Raw genomic sequence first — 14,052 nt, forward strand, 5'->3', positions numbered from 1 at the left:
ATAATAATTTTTTTTTGTATAAATGTAAATAATAATATTAAAAACTATTTTTTAAAAATATAAATAAAATTAATATTTTTTTCTAAAAAATTTATTTTTTAATTATCGCGAATAAAAAAACAAAAATTGTGCTGCAACTAAGTGATTTATTATTATGTTTATTGTTAAAAATAATTAAGAACTTGCCTCGATTGTTCAACATATTAATGTAATATAATATGACACGTGAAATCAATTGTATATATTTTTTTTTATAAATTTTAATTTATATCTTGTAAGAAAGTTTTTTTTTATTTTTTGTCAATTTTAATTATAATTATTTTTTTTATTGTAACATAATATTAATAATTATTAATAATGCGATCGTCTTTTTGTATCATTTTTTATGTATAATATAATTTAGATGGGGTGTATTTAGAAAAGTATTAACTTTAAAAAAAATAAGGAAACTTTATTTCAACTTTATTATTTATTATATACATTTCTGAGAACAAATCACGCAAAACACGCATGTTTGATTAATTCTCAGAAAATAATAATAATGATACAAGTTGAAAAAAAAATGAATTTAAAAAGAAAGATTTTTTTTTGTTTGATACAATTGATATAGAATATTGTTATATATATTGAAAAGTAATATAATAATAATTATAATGTTATTTTATAACTTATAAAAAAAGAAAAGTTTATATTCACTTCACACTTCAGTTCTTTTTCTTTCTTTGGTTATACTAACTTTAACGATATAATAATAATAATAAGAAAAAGTTAACAATTTTATCATATTAACGGTACATTTTACATAATATAATAAAGTATAATAATAATTAATAAAAAAATGGCCTGCTTTCACTAGTTATTGGTATGATTTTTTGATTTAACGTTGACAATATTCTAAACTTAGCTAAACTTAATATTTTGATGATATTTAACAATTGTATCTTTAAGACGTAAAAAATATGAAATTATGTTTAATTTAACAATTAACACTGAAAAATCATTAGTTTTTGTTATAATTGTACGTTAATATTTTTTTTTGTTGTTGTTTTTTCGTGAAATGAGAATTTATTTACAAAAAAATAATATTCCTTCTTCATTTTTCTCAAATCAATCAAAGTACGTAAAAAAAATTAAGAATATATAAGATAATAATAATTATAACGCTCCTCGTCGTCACATAATTTGAACACTTTACTCTCTAAACAGTTACATTCAATATATATACTTCACTTTCGGAGAATAATTAATAATAATACATAATATATATTTTAAGTTAAATTGTTCTTTGTTGTTGTTTTTGTGTGTTAATTTTTTTTTTCTTTTTTTTTCAAATAATAAACGGACTTCAAAATTTTTCTGGTTTGTGGAAAGTTTTTAAATAAAGTTAATAACACACAAAAAAAAGTAACGATTTAATATGGCTTGGATGCGTCTTTTGAGCGCTTAAGTTGAACTTTCAAGCGTTTCGTGCCAATTTGAAAGCCGTGCATCGCCTGGATTGCCGCATGTGCTGACGCTGGATTGTCGAATGACACGAAGCCGAAGCACTTTGACAGGTTCGTTTGCTTGTCGATGAACACTTTTGCGGAAACGACACAACCAAAGGGTAAGAAAGTCGACGCCAAATCGCTATCGGTGAATTCTTGTGGCAAATGGTAGATGAACAAATTGCAACCATCAGGTCCTAAAATTAAAAAAAAAAATATTAATTAATTTTGTTTTTCGTATAAATTCATAAAAAATTTCTTAAAGTCAAAAAAAATTTAATTATAAAAAAAATATTATTTTAATTAAATTTATACTAAAAAAAATCAAAGAATATTAATTATAAAATTTTTTAGAAATATTTTTAATAATTCAAAAATAATTTAATTAAATTAGTTTAATATTTTTATTTTATAAATTTAAAAAAATTAATTTATTTTTATTTTTTTTAATTTTAATTAATTTATTATTTTTCTTAATAATTATTTTTTATTTTTTTGTTATCATAATCATTTTAACTAAATTAAATTTTAATTTTAAATGAATTTTAAAACATAAATATTTTTTTTATAAATAAATTTAAAAAATATTTTTTTTTAATAAAGAAAAATTAAAAAAAAAATATTTTTTAAAATTATAATTTATTTATTTATTTTAATTTTAATTTTTTTTTATTATTTTTTTTAATTTTTTAAATTTATTTGAACTTAATTATTTTTTTCTTATATCTTAAATTAACTAAATTTAATTAAAATTTAATTTAAAAAAAAATAATTATTTTAGGAAAAAAAATAAAATTAATTTAAATAAAATTAAATTTAATATTTTAACTAAAAAAATTATTGAAAAAAAAATCTTACCTTCAATTTGCTTTCCCGCAGCTGCAGTAACGGCTTGCTGCAAACCCGGCGTTAAAGGCGATGTGGTGAATGCGGATGCGGCGCTCATTTGCGCTGCAGTTGTCGGTGAGGTTGCTGCGAATTGCGACAATCCCGTAGCTGCTTGATATGCGGATGTCAATGTGTCTGTTGTTCCCCCTGCAAAAACACAGAAAAAAAGATCATTCACATTATTATTAAACATTATTTACGTACGAAATATTTACTCATTAAAATGAAAGTCAAACACATTCATAATGTTATTAAAAATATTTACACACATAAAAAATTTCGTGATAGAGAGAAAACTCAAACAATTCATTAATAAAATATTATCATCATGAAATGAACGAAAAAAAAAGAATTTGTCATGATCGTGCGAAGTACGCTAATAATTAATTAAAAAGTGCATATTTATTTATAATGATATTATTATTATTATTATTTTGATACACAATTAGTACAAATTTCACTCTAACTGTACAGAATTATTATAATAATAAACTGACAAGTTATATAAATGAAGTCAGTTGGGAATGCATTGTTGAATGCTGTATTAATTAAAGTCAAATTTCGAACATGCAGTCAATTCAATTCAATTTATTGATGCTGATAGATGTTGTTTATTGTATATATGTTATATGTCATATATGTTAATTTATTAAGAAAAATATTTATATTTAAAATTTAATTACATTTATTTAATTAATTAAATATTTTTTGTTTATTATTATATATTTTATGATAATAAATAACAAAAAAAAATATTTTAATTAAATAAAAATTTAATTAAAATAATCGTTTAATTTGAGTTTCCAATCGATTGTAAATATTTGATTTAAATTAGTATTACAATTGAAAATTTTAACAATTTCCTGTGTGTTCCATTATTTATAATTATTATAACAATAGTCGAAATATAACTCAACAACATACATATCATGCATAAATTTTGCACTTAAATTGCAATATATATATATATGTAAACTATTTATCTATAAAGAGCATGCATCGAATTAATTATTATTATTATTTAGTAAAATATATTTTTCGTCCCGTTGTCTTTACGTGATAATAATTCTGGCAACATAATATGCATATATGATCAAAATTTGCTTTAGTTTCTATCTAATAACAAATATATATATGATGCCCATCATCAATCATTATACATGTATATTATATATTTTGTATTAAATTACATATATGATATTAATAATAGTTATTTTTCCATAACCAAACACACGCATTAATTTCCTAATTATATATCGATGATGAGGTTTGAACAAAACCACAAAAAAAGAGAATTGTATATGTTTTTTCCGTGAGTTGATGGGCACAAAAGTATCGATTTTCCATCAATTATTAACTTTAAACTGGAAATAGAAGTGTTTTGTTCAATTTTTAATGTATATCTTTGTTACATTTACACGCGTTGTTCATTAAAAATCCAAAAGTGGGTAACTTGAGTAGAAAATGGGTTGTCAATGTATCGTTTTCATTCTCGTCATTAATAATAAAACTTTCGTAAGTGATGGTTTTTTGTATAAAATTCAATCAATTTCTTTTTTTTTCTATTTTTTTCAGTACAAGACTGACAATGTTCGCACATAAACATATAGAAAAAAAACCCAGGTGAGGGTTTCGAACGTCAATACAAAACAGGATATAAAAAATTAATAACATAATGTCCTGTTGTCGTGCATGTAGCGAAGTGCCTATCCAGCGAGCTTTCGAGGGAATAGCTGTTAGCATATTTGATAGGAAAAAACGAAAGACAAATAGATGGACGATATAAGGTAATAATGGAATATTTTTCTTCCTTTTTTTTCTTCGTTGAACACATGAACACTAATGTTATATATGTTTATCTATTATTATATCATATATAAAATGTATAACATAGAGGAGAATGTATCATAAAATTTTTAAGACATGTATGGGAATTGTACTCCAGGTGAAATGAAAAATTGCTTCTATTTATTTCATATTTGCTCGAGCTGTGTGTGCGTCATGTTACAGTCTCTCCTAACTCTTCGGGGAGCAAAATGAATTGAAAAAGATTAAATTAAAGTTAGAAGGTATTTATTATATTATAGATTATACGTGTATGTATAATAAATATATTTATCGATTATTATATTTACTTAGCAGTTTTTAGGGCATTATCCTGTCGTGACATGAGAGTCAATGACTTTACAGTAATTAATGGATTTAAAATTTTATCTGTCCGATTTTAAAATTGATTTTTAATGCTTTTGGATTATTTCGCATTAATATTTAAAAAATTTTCAAATTAAAAAATTATTTTTATATTTTATTTAAGTTTGTTGAAATTATTTTATTTAAATTATTTTATTTAAAATATAATATTTTATTTTTTAATATTTATTATTATTAGGTATAATTATTTTATTTAAAAATATAAATTAAATTAACTTTCATTTTTTTTAATCAATAATTTATTTTTTTTTAAGAAAAAATTTTTTTTTTTTTTTTTTTTTTTAATAAATAAATAAATTATGTTATAAATAAATAAAAAAAATAAAATTAAATTATATTTAAAAAAGAATAATTTTTATTTTTTTTTCTACAATTAAAATTTCTTAATTTTGACATAATTAATTTTTTTTATTCTATAAAATATCAAATTAAGTAAAAATAATATTAAAACAAAATTTAAAATAATTTTAATAAAAATATATTTAAATAATTATTTCTTACAAAAATCTACAATTTTTAATATTTATTTAGGTATAAAAAATATTAATAAAAATTTCAAATATTAAAAAGACTTAAATTAAATTTATATTAGTCATCTTAACATATTTTTTTAATATTCTAAAAAAAAATATATTTTAAAAATATTTGTTAAAAATATTTTATTAACATATAAAAAAATCAAAAGTTATTTTTACCATCAAAAATTTATTTTTTTTAAATATAATTTAATTTTAATTTTTAATTATTAATTTAAATACAATTTAATTTTTTTATTTATTTATAATAAAATTAAATTTATTTATTTATAAAAAATTTTTTTTCGTACTCCAAAAAATACATTTATTTATTTTTATATTATTTTACGAAAAAAATAAACAATAATAATATTTTTCATAACTCCCTTAAATATCTCAATTCTAAAAACAATTTTCATGTAACTGCCACTCAAAATCCTCATTTCTCCGAATAAATTTAAATATTATTAATTGTCATATTGAAAAGTGCTTAAATTGTCTTTAAATATTTAAATAGCCTTGAATCGACAAACATTGAGAAAAACCGAACTATCATTCTTTATCATTTTCAATAGGAATCCTTGAAAAGATGAATAAATAAAGGGATTATTGTAACACTATTTGACTATAATCTTAATATTTTTTTCAAAAGTATCGCTTGAGGCAACCAAAGATAAGGACGAGAGTGTGAGAGACGAAATATGAACAAAAGTTTGCACAAACCGAGACAAAAAAAGGGTACGCAGACAGGTAGATTGGAATTAAAATAAAACAAACGAACAAAGTGACAGTAAAAATTGAATTGATATAATAATTTAATGACAATGACAATTAAATTGAAACTTTTCTCTCTTTTCTTCTGGAAGGTAGATGATGACGAATAATAACGGGTAAGAATGTTTTGTCGCTGAAAACTGATGAAAATAGTAAAATTGAAGAAAAAGAAGAAACGAAGATGATGATGATGAATAAAAGCCAAGGCAAGGAGAGATAAATGTTGGAAATATAATAAAATAAATTAAATTATGGGAATGATGATGATAATGACGACAATAATGAGTTAAATTGTCATAAATTTCAATTTGCTTCGTTCTGTCACAGTCGACGTCGTCCATTTAGAGGATTATCGTCGCATGGGTGTGGGTTCGAAGCGATTGGACATGTGTGGGTAGTTTTTAATCTTTATCCTTAATTCTGAATTTTCTACTAAAATCAATTATCTTTCTCTTCTGTAGCGTTTATATGAAAGCCTAATTCCATTTCATAAGAACACCATATATGCCATGATGACGCAACTAAAGCAATTTATTCTAAATTTTAATCTTTTGCTATATTACATGTGAGAGAAACATAGAGAAATCGATAGAGAGATATGCACGAGGTAAGCTCATCAATGCACATCTAAAATTATTTTGTGCAGGAATTCCATCAGTCAGTCATTTTCGGTTTTTGGGAAAATTGTGAAAATTTTGTGGTTTGCATTAAAATAAAAAGTTAAATTCAGAAAATATATTTTTTTAAAAATAAATTTTAATTTAAAAAAAAAAATGAGTTTTTAATTAATATTTTTTATTTAATTTAAATTTTAAAAAATTTATAAAAAAATTTTTTTTAAAATAAAAAAAAAATAAAATTTTATCAAAAATTTATTCAATATAAAATAATTAAATTAAATTAATTAATTAAAATAATAATTTTTTTATAAATGAAAAATTTCAATAAAAATTTTAATTTAAAAAAAATATAAATTTTGACAAAAATTAAAAATTTTAATAAAGTCAGAAAGTAACCTCGACACAATTTTTTAAATAATTATTTATTTTTTTTTTTATTTATTTGTATTTAAATTTTATCTATTTATATTATATTAAAATTTTATTATTTTAATAAAAAAATATTTCTCAGAGAAAAGGATAATTTAGGAAAAAAAAATCATTTTGAGTTTAAAAAATAATTTCAATATTTTAAAAAAAGTAATAATTAATTTAAGATTTTTTTTTTATTTTTCGAATCAAGTAATAATTATTTTATTAAAAAAAATATTTAAAAAAAATTTAATTGATTGATGAATTTAATAATTTAAAATAAAAAAAAATTTTAATACTTCAAAAAATTTAATTAAGCTTAAAAATTAATTTTACATTTTTTTGAATCAAGTAAAAAATAATTACAATTAATAAAATAATTATTTTATTGAAAATTTAATCAAAATAAAAATCAATTTTAAATAAAATTTAAAAATATTTTAATTTTTCATATATCGCAATATTTTGAAAGTTCGCGAAACAGCAATTTTGAAAAGTATCAGAATTTTCCGAAACTAACAAGCTCGAAACACACACCTAACCACTATTTTTTTGTTGTATTTCAAACTTAATCCATTGAATAATTAAACACCTTCATTATTACTGCTCGTTGTTAGAACACGAAAAACTTTTTTTTTATTATTTTACATGGATGTGGCTTGCTTGCATCAACAAAAGCAACAACAAACTAACTATCGCTGCATGCATTTCCGGTTATGTGCTGCTTTTTGTATTTATTTAAAACTCAAAATTAGTTATATCTCGTGAAATATAATGTTAAATGATGCCGAGAACATCATGCATTGCCATCATAATGGAGCGACTGAGACGAGGAGGATGCTGCTGTTTGTGCTTTGTGCATGATATACTGAATATTTAATCGAGTATTCGTGGAAACGAGGAATATTATTTTTAACGCATCACTGACGCCATCCATCCAAAACTAACGTATTAAATTTAAATTTTATTTATTTTTTTCAATAAAATGTTGTTTTTTATTTGTTATTCATTCGATTACGATCTCGCTCGCTCGCTCTTCTAATGCAGTAAGTAACGGGAAACGGGGCAGTTGGAGCTCAAACTCATGATTATCGTCATAATTTCAAATGTATTTTAATGAAGGACATTTCGATTCAATCGTATATTTATTATGGATCGATTTGTTTGTGTTGCGGTGTGATGTCAGTGTCTGCTACATTATTTAGTTCAATGAAATATTTAGTAATGAAGACAGACAGAAATGGGGTGAAAAACAAGTAAATATAAATGTAAAAAGTAACAAATAAATATGATTTTTTTAAGGATTTATATAAAATTTAATTTAAAGATTTTTTTCTATTTGGAATATTTTTTAATTAATTAATTAAATCAAAAATTTATTTTTTTTTAAATTTAAAAAATTGAAAAATTTTCGTTTATAATTGGAGCTTGTTTTAAAATTAATTAATTAAAATTAAAAAAAAATAATTTTTTTAATTATTAATTAATTTAATATTTTAATTAAATTTAGTTTTTATTTAAAATAAAAATTAATGTTTTTTAATTATTTTTGTTTAATGAATAAAATTAATTAATTATTTTCTTAAAAAAATTGGTAATTTCTTTATTTCGTTAATTTTATTATTAAATTTTTTTTTTGTTATTTTTGTTTAAGTTTTTATTTAAAATAAAAATTATTCCATTTGATCAAAAAAATTAATTAAATTAATTTAATTTTTTTTATTATGGTTTTAAATTGATTTAATATTTTTTTTTAATTTTCTTAAATCACTTGAGATTTTTTTAATTATAAAATTATTTTTTTTATTTTAATTTTTTAAGATTCTGAAATAATTTAAAAATTTAATCATTCATTCAAAAAATAATTAAATTAATTTTTAAAAATTAATTAATCTAATTTTTTAATCTTTTTTTAAAATAAAAATTATTTTTTTTAATTATTTGTTTTTAAATTAAATAATAATTTAATTATTTTTTTAAATTAATAATTTAATTAAAATTTTTGAATAAAATTTTTTAATAAATTTTTTTTAAATATAAAAATCATATTTTAATAAAATTAAATATTTTAATAAATATTTAAAAAAAATTAAATAAATATAATTTCAAATAAAAATTCAAAAAAAAAAATTATTTATCATTAAAATGGTTAACTTCATAATAAATTTCTGTTGAAATTTTTTTTTTCATGAAAAAAGGTATCTTTTATCGATTTCAATTATACATAAACTTTTATTGTTCTCCAATAAAAAAATAAAAATAACTCCAATTTTCCAAGAACCCAAATGAATAATGAAACGGTCATTATGGTCTTTCAGTTTCAATGTAAAAAAAAACGTACACAAATTTAGTTCGTCGCCCAAACAACAACAACAATGAACCGCATAGCATCGCACAGCATATTGTTGTCACTTGTATAAATTGTCATTGCAACCAGTTTTCGTTCGTTCGCCATGCAAGAGTTGATGGAAAACTTGGTTTTGTGGAGAACCGAATGTATCTGCCCATAGGATGCCCGAAAATTTCCTCCGAATCGCTTTCGTATCGCCGCCTGTAACGTCACCCTAACACAATCCGAAACTTGATACCGACCCGAGCATATTAACTTGATTTGAAATTGTATGGATAGAACTATTTTATTATTGGTGGTTATCAACAAGAATAATATTATAATAATTTGTTTGTCATGTCACACAGAACGACCGAAGGAGAGACAGAGGAAAATTTTACTTCGTGATGCATGAGAGGCACGTTGGTTGGTTTCCTCCGCAACTGATGATGATGATGATGGTACACACAATTATGGTCGTTTTCATTATATTTTATTCTGTCCTTTTTGATGTCGAGCACTTTGATTGGAAAAAACACAAATTTACGAGTTACGTAACGAAAAAACTTGAGGCTTTTAATAAAAAAAAAAGATAATTTTCAGTTGTCAGTCCATTACTTCGATGGAAATCATGCATCTACTAAATTATTCATGGCGTAATGATAGGCAAGTCAGACGGGTTGTAAACAGGAAAAAGTGACTCGATGTCAAGTCAACAATAAATGGAACAACACAAGAAATGTTTACAACTCTTTTTGTGCTGTTTCTCCTTCGTTTTCTAATTTGACTTGTAGCAATAATGATAATGGAACGAAAAAAAAAACGGAGAAGAAGAAATGCATTTTGTTCTACACACATGCACGTGACATTCATTATGTGATGAATTTTTGATGAAGATGATGCCATGTAATTGTTGCAGTTCGACAGAAAATGAGAACGATGTTTGACTTTTAAAGTTTTTCAAAGTAAGAAATTTAAAAATGAACTTTAATGATTTTTTCTTTAATTGTTAAGTAATATTTTTTTTTAATTTTGACTTATTTATTCGAAATTAAACAAAAAAAAAAAAGAATTATTATAATAATAAATAAATAAATTATTTAAATATTATCAATAAAAAAAATATTTTTAATTGATTAATTTTTTTTTAATTTTAATAATTATTGAATAATTAATGAAGCGATAAATTATTTGAAATTTAAAGAAATTTAATTTAGTTTATTTTTTTCACATTTTAATTAAAATTATTTTCTAAAATATAATATTTAATTAATGAATGTTAAATTAAATTTATTAAAGCAAAATAATATTTTTTTTTAATATTTATTAAAATTTTAATATTAATTATATTTGAAAGTTAAATTATTTAAAAATTAATTATTTGATAAAATAAAATTAGAAACTATAAGATTTAATTATATTTTATATTTATTTAATTTTTCCTAAAATTTATTTAATTAAATTAAATTTATTAATTAATTTTTATATAATTAATTATTTATTAAATAAATAATATAAAAATTAATAAAATATTAGGTATAAAAATTTTAAATATTATTGATTAAATAAATTATTTTTTTTTAATTTTTTAAATTCCGATCATTTTTTAAAAATTAAAAAAAAATATAATTTTTAAAAAATATTTCATTTTATTTTCATATTTTTTTATTAATATATTTTTTTGCAACTCAAAATTTTTTCAACTAAGAAATACATATTTTTTATAAAATTTTCAGTATTAAAATATATTTAAAAAATATATATTATTAAAAATTAATATTTATTAAAAAAAAGAACAGTCTCAAAAGTTCTTTGTTAAAATTTAAATTAAAAAAATGTAAAATAATGAAAGTATTTTTGTTCAATTGATTACTTTTTTGCTAAAAAAAAAATATTTTTTTTCATGCATTTTTGTTGCTTCTCATGCATTCATGAGCAAAAAAGTCGAGAAAAAAATTATTATTAAAAAATGTTAATAATAAAGCCTTTAATGTAGAAGAAGCAATCTAAGTACTTTTAATAGCAGAAAAAATGTTATTTTAAAAAAAATAAAAAAAATGGTAGAAAAAAGATCAAACGTATTATTTCTACTTGAATATTAAAAAAAGTGTATCTATTATTCATTCACAGAGCAAAAGCGGTTCGCGAGCAGCACAGCAGAAAGAAGTAAGGGAAAAATCTCACCTGTCGAAGTTGTTTTCCCGAGTAGACCTGAATAATAGATATTTTTGAGAAATAATGAACCGTTTTATTTTTTTTTATTGTCGTCGATCATTAATTTTCATTCTAGAAATGGATTGGAGGTCGCTTTTACATATTTTATGCATGTGAGACACAAAACATTTTGACTTTTCGTAATTATTTTAATTGCGCTTAATAGACAACAACAACGCGCGTCGTCGTGAATAAACAATTTCATTAAAAAAAACGAGTCACGGGACGAGTGAAAGGAGGAAAAAATCATGTACTTACATAATGATTGCGCGGCATTTGTTAGTTGAGCGGCAGCTGGTTGGGCAGCTAACTGCGGTTGTTGCGACATGGCTGCCAAGGTCACAAGATTCTGTAAAGGCAAATTCGGCGCTAGCAAGCTAGCTGCTGTCGTGGCATCAGTTTGTGCACCAAGTCCTGTGAAAAAAATAAAAAAAAAATTTTTTGTCAATAAATTTCCCGTTAATTGACTTGATTTATGCATTTTAATGGCTTTTTTGTGTTTAATTGTGATGGAAAAAAAAAATAAAAATAATTACCTTGTAACAATTGTTGTTGTAAACCAGCAACTTGCAACTGTTGCAACAATTGTAATTGCGTGGGCGTAATGGCGTCGGCTGCCAAAAATGGCGTCGCTTGTGCGGGGGGATTCGGATGAATTTGCGGTGGTGTCAATGCGGCGGTTGTTTGTGCGAGCGCCGACGAGTTCAAGCCGGCGGTTATGTTGAAGAGACTCGATTGCATTTGCTGCAAACGTTTGGCATCTTTTTCCTTTTGCGTATCGGCGAATTTGACGACGAGCGGCGCCGAGCATCCTTCCATCGTTTGACTTTGATGTAAGGCCTAAAACGAAAAAATTTAATAATTTTTAAAGAATTTTGTTAAAAAAAATTAAAATAATATTTTAGAGAAAATTTTTATTTAATTTTATATTTTTTTAATTCTTCATTTAAAAAAGTTAAAATAAAATGATTATTTAATTATTAATTTTTATAAAAAAAAAATTAAACGAAATTACTCAAAATTATCATTTTATTAAAAAAAATAATTTTAATTAAAATTTTTAATTTTTATTGATATATTTTATTAATTTTTTATAATAAAAATATTATTTTATTTTAAGTTTAAATTAATTATTTTTGTTTAAAAATTTATTAATTTAATTTTTTTTTTCAAATTATATAAAATTCAAAACTTTTTAAAGTATTAAATTTATATTAAATATTAAATAAAATTTTAAAATATTAAATTTTATTTTATTTTTTTTTTTTTTTGTAGAAAAAATAAATAAAAATTAATTTAAATCATTGAATTTTATTATAAAAAAATTAATAAAATATATCAATAAAAATTTTAAATTTTAATTAAAGTTAATTTTTTTTATAAAATGATAATTTTAAATATTTTTATTTTTTTAAATGAATTTTTTGAGATAAATATTTAATTAATTGAAAAAAATCTTAAACCATGATTTTGTGAAAAAATAAAATTTGAAAAAAAAAATGAAAATTAATTATGTAATAAAAAATTAAAATTTAATTAATAAAATGAAAAAAAAATATACAAAATAAAAAAATGTAAGAAAATAAATTAAAATCATTAAATAATAAATAAATAAAAAATATGAAATTTTATTATAAACTTAATATATTTAAATTTATAAATTTAATAATTAACTTTTATGAAATGTATCCGAAAAAATTTAAAAATTTTACATTTAATAAAAAAAATCATCCCATGAACTCAAAAAAAAACTCCCAATACCCATTAAATGAACGGACATTCAATTTCCTCCGTCATAAATGCAATTTCGCTTACCTTAATGGCGCTGATTGCCGCTTGTTTTGTCCCGAATGTCACAAAAGCACAGCCTTTACTAAGTCCATTTGCGTCACGCAGTACAGTGCACTCCTCAATAGTTCCATGACCGGAAAACAATTGTCGTACATCAGCTTCACTGTACTTTTTGTTCAGCATACCAACGAATAATTTTCTCTCTGCAAAGATCAAAAAAAAAATTATGATGAAAAAGTTGTGAACAAACAGACCGAAGATAATTTGCACAAAAAAAGAAACGAAGAATGGGAAAAAATACACTTTTGCATTTCGCCGAAAAATGAGAAAAAATAAATAAGGACAAAGTTGACATAAATTAAATTTCATTCAATTTACTCAAGAACTCGTTAATAATAACGAAGTAAGCGCCTTAATTGCTTAACCAACCAAATAACTGAGTCATTTAATGCATTTTGTTTCGTTAATTTTTTCTTTCTTTTCTAAAAAAAAAATAATTTTTCATCATTTTTGTGTGAATTGCAACTTTTTTTTTGTCGTTAATTTATGTACTTTGCAATATTTTATGTTGAATGACACTTTTTGTCCTGCAGAAAAAAAAGAAAAGGATTTTTCCACGGAAAAGCCACATTTTATTGAGGGGAGCAAAAAAAATGTAAATACAAATATTTTTTTGTAATTCTTTGTCGCTTTGTTCGCAAAACGACGAGTAAACCGAAGTAAGAGACATTTTGCAATGAATTTTTCTGCATGCCTGCATTCTTTTTTTTCTGTATTTCAAACTTGACTTGCGTCCCTTCTTCTTTCGTTTT

The 14,052-nt window shown here is 21.5% G+C and overlaps 1 protein-coding gene across 2 annotated transcripts in view; it reads right to left on the minus strand.

The window, feature by feature from the left end:
- Nucleotides 1-1,089: 1,089 nt before the first annotated feature.
- Nucleotides 1,090-14,052, minus strand: part of LOC134832918 (CUGBP Elav-like family member 2) — a 68,803-nt gene continuing 55,840 nt past the window's right edge. For both annotated transcript variants that reach the window (XM_063847139.1, XM_063847140.1), the window contains exons 5-9: nucleotides 13,265-13,443; nucleotides 11,986-12,289; nucleotides 11,708-11,863; nucleotides 2,346-2,522; nucleotides 1,090-1,684 (exon numbers count right to left, since the gene is read on the minus strand). In XM_063847139.1, coding sequence (XP_063703209.1) covers nucleotides 1,413-1,684; nucleotides 2,346-2,522; nucleotides 11,708-11,863; nucleotides 11,986-12,289; nucleotides 13,265-13,443 — 1,088 coding nt within the window. In that variant the 3' untranslated portion in view covers nucleotides 1,090-1,412. The remainder of the gene's footprint in view (nucleotides 1,685-2,345; nucleotides 2,523-11,707; nucleotides 11,864-11,985; nucleotides 12,290-13,264; nucleotides 13,444-14,052) is intronic.

This window comes from Culicoides brevitarsis, chromosome 2 (assembly GCF_036172545.1).
Source record: "Culicoides brevitarsis isolate CSIRO-B50_1 chromosome 2, AGI_CSIRO_Cbre_v1, whole genome shotgun sequence".
Classification (NCBI taxonomy): domain Eukaryota; kingdom Metazoa; phylum Arthropoda; class Insecta; order Diptera; family Ceratopogonidae; genus Culicoides; species Culicoides brevitarsis.